A 12,456-nucleotide genomic window follows, 5' to 3' on the forward strand; every position below is an offset into this window, starting at 1 on the left:
AGTAGATTATCTCTACTCTCACCACCCAAGTTCCCAAGTTCAGGCCTTGTCACCTCTCATCTAGCCTGTCACAGCAGCCTCATCACTGGATGCCCTCTAGTCTACCTCTCAAAGTGCAGAGATCTAGCAGAGATCTCTCCAAAACACGGCTCTCAACAGCCACCCCATACTCTGTAATACACACCTCTTCCCTCAGCTTAGAACTCCATGTTGGCTCCCAATTCCTAACAGAATAAAGCTCCTCATGCCGCTACTCAAGTGTCCTCCAGATCTGGGCCAGCCAAGTCATCACTCTTCTCTGGATCTTCCCGGTTTGGTTCTAGGTTGTACTGACCTGGTAAATGTGCTCCCCTCCCCACCTCCATATACCCTGCTGGCCCTCTGCCTTAACCACCCTTTGGCTCCCAACTCCCACTGACTGAGATGCCATCCTGCTTCACCCAGGTAACCCCTGCTCATCCTCCAAGCCTCAGAGCAGGCATCAGGAAACCCTCTCCATCAGTCTGGGTAGATGTCCCTCCTTTGGGCACCCATGGCCTCCTGTGTTCCCCTCTGGCATAGCACACAAGACCCACATTACACTTGTCTTTTCCACCCGACTGTGAGCTCCCTGAAGCCAAGAAGAGTATACTATCCATGATGGAATTCCCTTGCTTGCAACAGCACAAGCTGTGGCATATCCCTGGTGTACAATATTCACTGGACGGCCCTCTCTTTCTCTCATAAGTGTGGTGAGCTCCCTCATGGCTTCTCCCCGTGCCTTTCCATGGCACAGAATTTCACAAAGTTATTATTATTAATAATAAAAACGCCTATGGCTGAGTAAACACACACTCTTTGCTGAACACTTCTGTATCTGTCATCTCACTGAATTCTCACAACAATCACAAAATGGGTCATTTATGAATTGCCTAGCATAGCAGGTGTACAGTTGTGACAGATGCCTCCCAGTTTTATAAAGAAATTTGAGGGAAGGAAGAAATTATGCACTATTTTTTTAGCACAGATACAATGACAATAATTTTAAAGTGGTTCTATAGAGGAAAATAGAGGTTTTCTTCAGGTGAATACACTAAACTGCATCTGGAATCCATCAGGAAATCACAAGCCTCATCCAGATATGCAGTCTTATTATCCCTTAATACACACACACACATATATATACACACACACATACACATATATATCACAGCTACAAATACATTTGACATTAGTAAAATATATATATATATATATATATATATATATACATACATACATATACATATATATATCACAGTTACAAATACATTTGACATTAGTAAAATGGTACATATCAGGTGATGATTGTGATAAATTTCCTTCTAAGATGTTAGAGGAATCATCCTGATCTGTCATGTAGCCCTTGGTGGTCATCTTTGTTTTGAAAAGGATGTGATGAGACAATCTTGGCTGGGTTGTTTTGTTTGCAACACTCCACCTCTAGAGGGCAGGGCAGGCTCACATATTATTTTTCATCCTTATTCCTCAGTTTTCCATCCTGATCAGGACCTTGCTGAGTGTGCTAGACAGTCAGGAAACTTTCTGGTACATTTTTGTGGGGCAGGAGGCCAGGGGCAATGGGAATCTCACCCATCAGAAAATACAGTTTTATCCCCATTTACTACTTGAGAAAAAGAAGGCTCTGAAAGTTAAGTGACTTTCCTTAAGTCACGTGAAGTCCTTATTCCCACAACACCACATTTTCTAAATTCAAAGGTCCCAGGGAACTTCAGCTCTTAAGTGCTTAAGAACAGGCATCCTGGGACTTCCCTGCTGGTCCAGTGTCTAAGACTCTGTTTTCCCAATGCAGGGGGCACGGATTCAACCCCCGGTCAAGGAACTAACATCCTACATGCCACATGGTGTGGCCAAAAAAAAAACAAAAAAAACAAACCTAAAAACAAACCAAAAAAACCCAAACAATAAAACAGGCATCTTTGCATGAGTGCTTTTCAACATGGATGCCTGGAGAGAGACCCAATACTACAAGGAAGTGAGGGTAACCGGCAAATGATCTTGCCCTAAATGGCTTGCTGCAAAAGAGGAATAAGTCATTTACTCACCATTTTTCCCTGTGACCAGTGTTGATTCTTCTGCCAGGGAACATAGCAGAGAATGAGCTAGAAGGGCTGTCTTATTCTGACTCCAAGACACTGTGCCCAGCGCCCAATAAAGATTTGATGGCTAAATAAGTAACTTCGCACTGGATGAGGCAGATGGTACACAGTCCTATACAGGCCTCTTTGCTCCTTTCAGGACAGAAGGTCTCACGTTGAGGGAGAAGACCATGGTATGACACAGCCATGGTATGGGAAGGACAGGTAATGGTGAGCAGATTGGCTTAAATGTCTCTAAAGTCTCATCTGACTCCGCTACCCTGACATCCTATGAACTGGGAAATTGGTAAGGGGGAAGAACACAGAGGGCAGAGGCCAAACAGCTCCAGGGAGTGTGAGGAAAAAGCCACACAGAAGCCAAGAGAACTCTGGAGTTGAGTCATCTCTCTCTACAGGAGTCCTGAAAGGAAGAACACCTTAGCCACCCCTGGCTGTTAGTGTCCCAGGACTTAACCTGATATTCATTTGTCTGCTCAGCATTTACTGAGCAGCTACTATGTGGTCCGCCATGCATTTCCAAGCTTCTAGCTCCTTTACTTACACCCACAGCACCTAGCAGAGGGACTGACACAACATGCATGTGATATATATCTGTGAAATCTCAATCTGAAGGAGCTCTCAAGCTAGTAGAGATGATACAAGATATAAACAAATAAACGGATAAAGAAAGACAAAGTGCTCATTTCAAGGGTCAGGGATAGATCAGTGAACAAACGTGGAAGAGGTGACAGCAGCGGAGTGCAGCCTGGGCACTGGATGGAACAGCCCGGGAGAAGGGAACAGCATGAGCAAAGACCCAGAGGCTTGGACTTCCCTGGTGGTCCAGTGGTTAAGACTCTGCACTTCCAATGCAGGGGAGTCTCGGGTTCTATCCCTGGTTGGAGAACTAAGCTCCTGCACGCTGCAGGTGTGGTCAAAATAATAATAATAAAGACTCAGAGGCTCTCAGGGGGCTGAGTGTGCTGACAATGGGGCACGCAGGCCAGGCTGGCTGTAACTCAGTCTGGGTGAGGGGGACTATAAAAAGATGAGAGGAGAAAGGTAAGATCCTAAAGGGCCCATGCATGGCAGGCAGAGCTGTCTGAAACCTTCTCCTAAAGGCCAGGACAGCAGGAAACTGCTGGAGCCCCACAGAAAGCTTGGTCTGGCTGTACCTCATCAGGGGCCCAAGGGAACAAGAGCAGGAGGGCATCGATTAGGAGTCTGTGGTCAAAATCCAAGAGGCTACCAGGAGAGGGAGCTTGACTCAAGCAGTGGTCCCAGGAGCTCTGCGGGTAGAAGCCCAGAGCTACACCCAGAACATGTTAAACCATCTTCACGCCCACCTGCAGGAGGTAATGGTAGACCAAAGGCTCAGTAGCCAGATAGTTCTGGGCCCCATGCAGTTGTGTAACCTTGGGGAGGTCACCGTACCTCTCTGATCTCCCATTTCCCTGTCTGAAAAATGAGGATAACACGAACACCCACCTGGCACAGATTGTGAATGAGATAAGCAGCAGCACGGAATGGTGGGTGAGAATGCTGTGGATGGACTCTCGAGTCCAGCCACCCGGACTCCTAGCTCCTTCTTAGTTCTGTCATATATGCACTGAGTGACCTTGGGGAAGTGATCCAACCTTTCTGGGCCTCAATTTCCTCATCTGTGAAGTGGACTTAATAACAGTATCTATCAATAATACATCAAGGGATTCGTGTGGTGATTGAATGAATTAATATACGGAAAGCACTTGGAACAAACAGTGCTTGGCACACAGTAAATGCAGGTTAAAACAATGTTGGCTACTGTTACATAAAACCACACAGGGTGGTGCCTGGCACATGGAATTGAGGCTCACTCAGCACATGTGTGGCCCCTTCTCCATGCCCCAGGCCTCTTCTGTGCTCCCAGAAAATTCAGAGGCCATGGGAGGCAGAGGTGGGACAGATGAAAGAGTAGCAGAGGGCAAGCCTGGATTTGGTCTTCTTCCCCTTACCCATCTACCCAACACCAGGTGATATTCACTCTCTTCAAAGCTCCCTCTGCCCCAGGTCCTAGCCTCCACTCCTCACTGCCTGTGCTACTCATTTTGTCCTAAGCACCGTCACTACGATGGGTCAGGTCTGGTCCCCTGTGTCTTTGGCCAGGGGAGGGGGTGGGGGGATCTCAAGAACAGAGAGTGTGGTGTTTGCTCAGCCTGGAGGCCCCTCCTGCTCTCTGCACACAGCCAAGAAATGTTTGTGGATGACAACAGCCCCATTCTCGCCCCAGATCTAGACAGAGAAGCAAGATTCCTCTAATTCTCATTCAATTCGACATTATCATTGCCTCCCACACAACTATAATGCTCCCAACACAGTGGCGGGGAAAGAAATGGTATTCCCTCCTGAGAAGAAGGAGAGGACCCCCCCCCTGGGAAAAGTGCCCAAGACCCCAAAGGAGACAGACTTCCCTAGGACCCCTCCCTGGGCTCCCTCCCTCGCCGTGCCCCCCCCCCCAGCATCCACATCCCCTGCGGGGAGCACACTGTCAATCCACTGCACACAGGAGACGCCACAGCAGTGCCTAAACCAGCACTGCCCTGGCTGACAAGAACACCAGGCTGGCCCTGCTGACTGCTGTCCCCTGGTGCAAGCCAGCTTGCTGGGTGGGCAGGGTTGGGGGGGGGCAGAGGATGGAGAGTTACCACCAAACAGGCTTCAGCCCACCACTGCCCACGGCAAAGCCAGAGCTGGGCCCAGGCAAAAAGAGTGGGAAATGCAGCTCTCTTCAGCGTGGAGGACTCAGCAGTGGCCCCCAGCACGGCTGTAAATCATTCCAGGTGCCAGGATGGCAAGGGGGCCCAGGCCATGATCGACAACAAAAACAGAGATCTTCTCTAATCATGACGGGGGGGGGGGGGGGGGAAGGGTGGCAATTCCAGGGGGAAAGACCTGAGCGTGGTGGATATCAGCAGCTGCTGAACAGACAGACAAACAAAAGCAAGCAAAGACTTCACATACAAAGGCCCAGAGGCCAGAAGGAGGTCGGGCCTTCTCATGCGCTATGCTGCACTAGGAAGGCCACACCCAGAGCACAGCAGAAGGCAGACTGGCATCTGGGAACCCGTCCAGAAGAGACAGTGCGGGAGGGTGTGGGGATCCTGGGGGGATGACATGGGTGGGGGTGGACATAACAGCTGCTATCAACTGCAGTAGAGGGCAAGTTCCCAGGCTTGGGAGTCTGCCTCGTGGCTCTGTGACCTCTGGAGTGTTGCTTCACTTCTCTGAGCCCTCGGTTTCTTTGGCTGGAAAACGTGGGTTGTGGTGACATACGCACAGGGTAGCTGGGAGGACTGAATATGCCCCGGGGCAAGGGGCCCTTCCATGCTGGGCCCAGGCCCCTCTCTCTCCTCTTTCTCCACCAGAGGGAGCCAGGGGAACAGGAGCACCCCGCTTGTACCAGCTCTACCTAGCCTCCCCCAGTGCTGCAGCCTCTGCTGCTCAACTCCCACCCTGCCTGCCCTGGCTTCCAGCAGCAGCCTCTCACCCACTCCTTACAAACCCAGAGGAGGCCTGGCAGGGGAGTAGCTTGCAGCAGCTGTGGCGACGACAACGGCTACTGCATCAACAGGCCCTCCTGACACCTGGCCGAGAGAGAGGGAGGGAGAGTGGAAAGGAGGGAGACAAGGCCTTCTGCCCTCCCCCATCAACTCCCTCTCTCATCACTCATTCCAGAGCCATCTCCCCCTGCTCATATCCTCCAGAGACCTCAGGCTCTCTTGGCCTCTTCCAGTTTGTGACCTGGTCAGGTCTTGAGGCTTCAGAAAGCTCCAGTGGAAAAATAACAGGCCTTGGAGACAGGTGGACTCGGGTTATAGCCCTAGCTCTATTAAGAACTGGCAGTGTAACCTTGAGCAAGGTCCCTTCATTTTTTGGAGCCTCAGTTTCCCCATCTCTAAAATGGAGTTGCTAGTGCTCACTGCACAGGGTCTGTTGTGAGGACCAAAAGAGGTAATAATGGATGTGCAAATATTTATGGTTAGGAGAAATTTGAAGTACCATCTAAAATCCCCTTATTAACCCATTAGGAAATGTGAAGCAACAAACACAAATGTGTTTCACAAAATGTGAAATCCAACGAACAGCCTGGAGGCTACACAGAGGGAAGGACCGAGAGGCAAGCCTGCCCAGATGGCAGAAGCCCAGAGCTCAAGAGCAAACAGGCTTCCAAACCCACATCTGCAGGGTGGAGAACAGGAGGGGAACTGAATCCTAGAATTGGGGAAAGCCTTGGTCATTTCACAGGGCTTTCCACCAGTTCAGGAATTATGTTTTCTCTAGCCCTTCCCGATCCCCTTGAGGCAGTCCACTGCATCACCAGACCAGGTTGGAAAGTTCTTCCTGATTTATCCCCAATTTTCCCATTGCTCCCGGTTCTGCTACCTGGAGCACACATAACGAGGCTGCTTCCTCTGTCACAGGCTTGACCACTCTGGAAGTCTTCCGCAGCCAGGCTCAGGGACCACAATGCCCATCTAGTCTCCCTGTGCCCTCACCCTACCACGGTCCTCTCCTGAAAGGGTCTTGCTTGGTTGACCTGGCCCCTCCCTCCAGTGTGGGGCCCCAAGCTGCACACAGTCAGTCCTCCTGGAATGGGCTCCAAGCAGCCCCCCCTCCCCTCCCCCAGGCAGAAGAGCCCATCTCCCTCTGGGGCAGCCCACACCAAACCTCAGCTGAGGGTGCACTGCAGTGAAGCCCAGCCGAGTCCTTGAGCTACAGCTGCTGCTCCTGGGGCCCAGCCATCTCAACCCAGCACCCCAGCCTGCTGCCTCACCACGGGGGAGTTGCAGAGAGCTGTCTCCCAGCAGATTTCCTGAGGCAGAAGGCTTCCCCACCCCCAGCCCAGCCTCCAAGAGACACTCCGCTGGTTGTGGCACATGGTAGGACCAGCTGAGCCGTGAGAGGAGGAGGAAAGCTGTCCATTTGCTAGAGGACTTCAGACTTGGTCTGTAGTGGTGGCTGGATTAGTCACAGAACCATCAAATCTAAGCTGGAGGGGCCATTCAAGAGCATTCAAGGCAGATCCTGCCTTTTATAAAGATATGGGGGAACTGATGCCCTGCGAGAGGAAGGGACTCAGTCAAGGTCACAAAGCCAATCTGCAGCAGAGCTGGAAGGGGAACCTGGGTTTCCTAACTCCCAGTTCAGTATTCTTTCCAGTCCAGCAGAAGAAAAATCAGGGAGCCTTTAAGGCAGCCCTGTGATCCTGCACACCCTTGGCTCCTTCAGCTTGACATTTATCCCAACCAGCTCACCATGATATCTGCATGGAGAAATGGACCCAGCCCATGCCCCACCAACCCAAGAGATGTTGCCAAGGTGTCCCAAATAAGCAGACACACAGACCCCAGCACAGACACTGGCACTGATCCAACAAGAGGGAAGATCTGTAGACTTCCCTTGCTGGTATGCTCTTCAATTGGGCGGTGTTTTTCTTAAGGGTGGAGAGGGGGTGGTCTTTGAGGAACTAGCCAAGGGCCGGGCCTCCATCTTTGCTCCCCTGGCCAGGATGTGCTGCAGTTCCCCCTCAGAGGGACGTCTCAGCCTCTAGCTGCCATTCTGGTCCCCACCTGCCTCTCTGGGAAAGGATGGAGCTGAGGCTGCCAGAGGAGAAAAGATCAGGCCTGCGCTCAGGACCTGCAGAGGAGACCCGAATGGTGGGGGGAGTCGCGGCCGGGGGTGGGGGGGGGGAGGGCTTTCGTTCCCCTGCGGCTCTGAGCTGACATCGTGACAGACAATAAATATCCCAACCGGCGCATCCAAATAGAATAAATAAAGAAATGAAAAGCCATCCTCTGGCAAGGATACAGGGAGGGGGTGAAGAAGTGGATGGGGTGACGACTGCTCCAAGCTCTCACTGGCCACGGTTTTGAGAAATAGAGATGCCTGCACTCATCGGGCCAACCCACTCTGGGGAAGCTAGAGAGGGGTATCGGCTGCCTGAGGGGGCGCCCGGCTTTTCCCGACAGGTTGGGACAGGAGAAGACACGGAATCAGGCACTGGCTTCTTACTTTACTAGCCGTTCAAGTTGAAGAGGGAACTAGCGGGGAAGAACCGGGGAAGACAAACACGCGTTCCTTACTTTCTCTGGAGGGTTGTGGCCGGGCTGGTGCTGGTACTGGTGCTGTGGCCGCCGCCGGCCCCGGGGCTGGAGCTCCTGGATGCGCCGCGGCTCAGCTGGCCCCGCTCCCGCGGTGGCCGGGGCCCCACGCCCACCGCCGCCGAATAGCCGGCTTCCTTCTCGCGGCCCGGGTGCGCCGGCCCAGCCTCCCTCCCGCCACGCTCGCGACTCAGGGCTGGGTTCTCGTGGTGCAGGTGGCACTGGGCCACGTCGCGCTCGCGGGCAGAGTAAGCAGCAGTGTCCTGGAGTGGGTAGGAGGCGTCCCGCTCCTTGTCCCGATACACAGCCTCCCGGTTCTGGTAGGCGCCGTCCCGGTTCGGGTAGCCCACGTCCCGGGCCGCCTGGTGGAACTGGCTCTCCCGCAGCTCGCGGTGGTGGAACTGGGTCTCGCGCAGGTTCTGGTACTGGCTCTCGCGGCTCGGGCTATCCCGCGCGCCGTGGGGGTCCCGGTGCAGCTCCCCGCGGTGCAGCTGGCTCTCCTCCCTCAGATCGCGGTTCTCCTGGGTGAGCTGGTCCAGCTGGCCCTCCAGCTCTTCGATGCGCCGCCGCTGAGTCTCCAGCAGCTGCTGCTGGCTCTCGATGATGTTGTTCAGCTCCAGCAGGTACTCCACCGCCCGGTTGGGGCTCTCGGATCCCGGGCCGCCCGGGGGACCCGACCCCGCCTCCATCCTGGCGGCCCAGGGGCAGGGGAAGGGGCAGGAGAGCCCGATCCCAGCTCGCTCACGGCGCCACCCTCCCCCGGGCCCAGCCGGGGGAGGGGGCCGGCGGGACGCGAGGGCGCGCACCGGGCTCGAGGGCCCGGGGGCCCGGGGGGGCCCGGGAGACAGCGCTGGGGCCGGCGGCACGGGGAGCAGGAGCTGAGGCTACCGCTGCCGCCGCCGCCGCCGCCGCCGCCGCCACGGCTCCCGAGGACGCGGCCCGCGGCGCTCCGCCCGCTGCGGAGTCACTGCGCAGCGCGGCCGCGCGGGACCGCCCCGGCCGCCGGCCCGCCCCCCGCCCCTGCCCCCACCCCGCGCGCCCGGCCCGCCCCCGCGCGTCCCACCTGCAGCCGCCGCAGGCGCCCGAAGCTGGACCTGCCCCAAGGGCCCCATGGGCCAGCCCCATCACAAGCTGCCGGAGATCTCTCCTTTTCACCGGTCCCAGGGTCCTCGCTTAATGCAGCCTAAAGAAGCCCTCCATACCCAGTCCGTTCCAACGTCCTCGGTTCCAACAGGCCCAAGATCCTCATCTAAGACCTTCCAGGAACCTCCATCCCAGGCAGCCCCCAGGTCCAGGAATCCCTCAGACTCCCCATCCCCTGGGTCTGCCAATCCCAAGTGTCAGTGTTCCTATCCCATCCAACCCCTGGACCTCCTACCTCTGGAGACCTCTCTCTAGCCCATATCATGGGCGGTCTCCAGGATCTCCCACCTCAACAAGCCCTGGGACTCCCCATCACAACTAGTCTTAGGCTCAAAGCTCCATTCATTCATTCAGCCCTCATTTTCTACTCTCCTTTGGAAATGCTCATCTCCATTTACTCCATCACCTCCATCCAATGAAACTGTACCCATCCTGCAAGACCAACACCACCTCATTGAAGCCAGCCCTGATCTCCCCAGCCAGAAGTGCTCACTTCCTCCACACTTCTTTTGTGACACTTGTGGACCTCTGCTTTACAGCCCATTTGTTTTTATTCTTGTTGCATGTCCTCTACCAGACCAAGCTCCTTAAAGCCAGAAACATGTCTTCATTCATCTTTGTGAGCAGGCTGGGATAGAAGAGAAAGCTTGAGTTTTACAATCATACAGAACTGGATTTAAATTTCATCTCTCTGAACTTCCTTTTCCCTCTCAGTAACACCTACCTCACAGGGGGTGGTCTTGGGAAAAGCATGCAAAATCATTTGGCACAGAAAAGACAATGCAGAGAATGAAAGAAAATATTTGCAAATGATATATCTGAATATGTAAAGAACTCTTACAGTTCAACAGCAAAAAGACAACCCATTTTTTTAAACGGGCAAAGTACTTGAATAGATACTTCTCCAAAGATATACAAATGACCATTAAGCACATGAAAAGATACTCAACATTATTAGCCATCAGGGGAATGGAGATAAAAACCACAGTGAGCTTTTTTTCCTAATGTAAAAGGAAACTTTCACAATGTCCAGAGCCCTTGATACCCTACTGATGAAGGAGGAGGATATCCTTAAATTCCTTGCAGCAGGAACCCACTTAGGTGGCACCAACCTTGACTTCCAAATGGAACTGTACATCTACAGAATGCGGTGATAACATCTACATCATAAATCTGAAGAGAACCTGAGAGAAGTTTCTGCTGGTGACTTGTGCCATTGAAAACCCAGCTGATGTCAGTGTCACATCCTCCAGGAATACTGGCCACCAAGCTGGACTGAAGTTTGCTGCTGCCACTGGAGCCACTCCTGTGGCTGGCTCCTTCACTCCTGGAATCTTTTGTTAATGAAATCCAGGCAGCCTTCCATGAGCCATAACTTCCAGTGGTCACTGATCCCATAGCTGACCACCAGCCTCTCACAGAGGCATCTTATGTTAGGCTGCCCGCCATTGCTCTGCATGACACAGATTCTCCTCTGCTCCAGGTGGACATTGCCACCCCAGGCAACAACAATGGAGCCCACTCCGTGGGTCTGATGTGAATACTGTCCTGGGAAGTACAATGCATACGTGACACCATCTTCCATGAGCACTCACGGGATGTCATGCCTGATCTCTGTTTCTACAGAGACCCTGTAGAGATCGAAAAGAATAAATAGGTCACTGATGGAAAGGCTGTGACCAAGAAGGAATTTCAGACCGAATGGACTGCTCTAGTTCCTGAGTTTACTGCTACTCAACCTGAGGTCACAGGCTGGACTGAAAGCATGTTGGTGCTCTCTGCACCTATCGAGCAGTTCTCTGCCAAAGATCAGAGCACTCAACCCACCACTGAAGACTGATCCCAATGCTCAGGCCAGTGAATTGGTAAGAACCACCATTGGGTAGTATTAAGCTGTTCTCCACAGGCTCTTGAACAGAAAACGGAAATAAAGCTGTTGAAAAATAAACATCAGTTTCTTAAAACACACATATACAGTTACCACTTCACATCCACTATGATAACTGAAATAAAAAGGACAGACAGGGAGTAGTGTTGGTTGAGCATGTAAAACAATTGGAACACTCAGTCGTCACTGCTGGAAATGTAAAATGGTGTGGTTGCTTTGGAAAACCATTTGGAAGTTTCTCAAATTATTAAATATAGGATTACCATATGACCCAGGAATCCACTCCCAGGAATATACCCAAGGGAAATGAAAATATGTTTACATGAAAACTTGTACATGATTGATCATAGGAACATTATTCATAATAGCCCAAAAGTGAAAACAATTAAATGTTCATCTGTTGATGAATGGGTAAACAAAATGTGGTATATCCACATGGAGGAATATTATTCAGCCATAAAAATGATTGGAGTTCCAAAATATATAAACAGCTCATCCAACTCTCTCTCTATATATAAAAAGAACAACCTGATTTTTAAAATGGGCAGAAGACCTGAATAGACTTTTTCCCAGAGAAGATGTACAGATGGCCAACAGGCCCATGAAAAGATGCTCAACATTACTAATTATCAGAGAAATGCAAATCAAAACCACAGTGAGATATCACCTCACATCTGCCAGAATGTCTATCATCAAAAGACCACAAATAACAAATGTTGATGAGGATGTGAAGAAAAGGGAACCCTAGTACACTGTTGGTAGGAATGTAAATTGGTTCAGCCATTGTGGAAAGCAGTATGGAGTTTCCTCACAAAAAACTAAAAATAGAATTGCCATATGAGCCAGCAATTCTACTCCTAGGTATATATCCAAAGAAAATGAAAACATTACTTCAAAAAGATATATGCACGCCAATATTAACAGAGGAATGGATAAAGAAGATGTGGTATATGTACAAGATGGAATACTGTGCATCCATAAAAAGAACGAAATTTTGCCATTTAAAACAATATGGATGGACTTGGAGGGTATTATGCTAAGTGAAATAAGTCAGACAGTGAAAGACAAATACTGTATGATATCATTTATATGTGGAATGTAAAAAATAAAACAAACTAATGAGTATGACCAAACAGAAACAGACTTACAATTATAGAAAACAAATCAG

The 12,456-nt window shown here is 51.5% G+C and overlaps 1 protein-coding gene and 1 pseudogene across 4 annotated transcripts in view; one reads left to right on the forward strand and one right to left on the reverse strand.

Annotated features, from left to right (window-relative positions):
* Positions 1–9,212, reverse strand: part of IQSEC2 (IQ motif and Sec7 domain ArfGEF 2) — a 77,227-nt gene extending 68,015 nt beyond the window's left edge. For 2 of the 4 annotated variants that reach the window (XM_043458157.1, XM_043458156.1), the window contains exon 1: positions 8,240–9,212. In XM_043458157.1, the coding sequence (XP_043314092.1) occupies positions 8,240–8,946 (707 nt within the window). In that variant the 5' untranslated portion in view covers positions 8,947–9,212. Of the gene's footprint in view, positions 1–1,560; positions 1,564–5,357; positions 5,365–8,239 lie in introns of those variants that run through there. The other 2 variants (XM_043458162.1, XM_043458163.1) reach the window with 2 other exon arrangements.
* A 1,213-nt stretch (positions 9,213–10,425) lies between these two features.
* Positions 10,426–11,479, forward strand: LOC122435215 (annotated as a pseudogene).
* The last annotated feature ends 977 nt before the right edge of the window (positions 11,480–12,456 follow it).

The sequence above is a fragment of the Cervus canadensis genome, chromosome X (genome assembly GCF_019320065.1).
Source record: "Cervus canadensis isolate Bull #8, Minnesota chromosome X, ASM1932006v1, whole genome shotgun sequence".
NCBI classification, from domain to species: domain Eukaryota; kingdom Metazoa; phylum Chordata; class Mammalia; order Artiodactyla; family Cervidae; genus Cervus; species Cervus canadensis.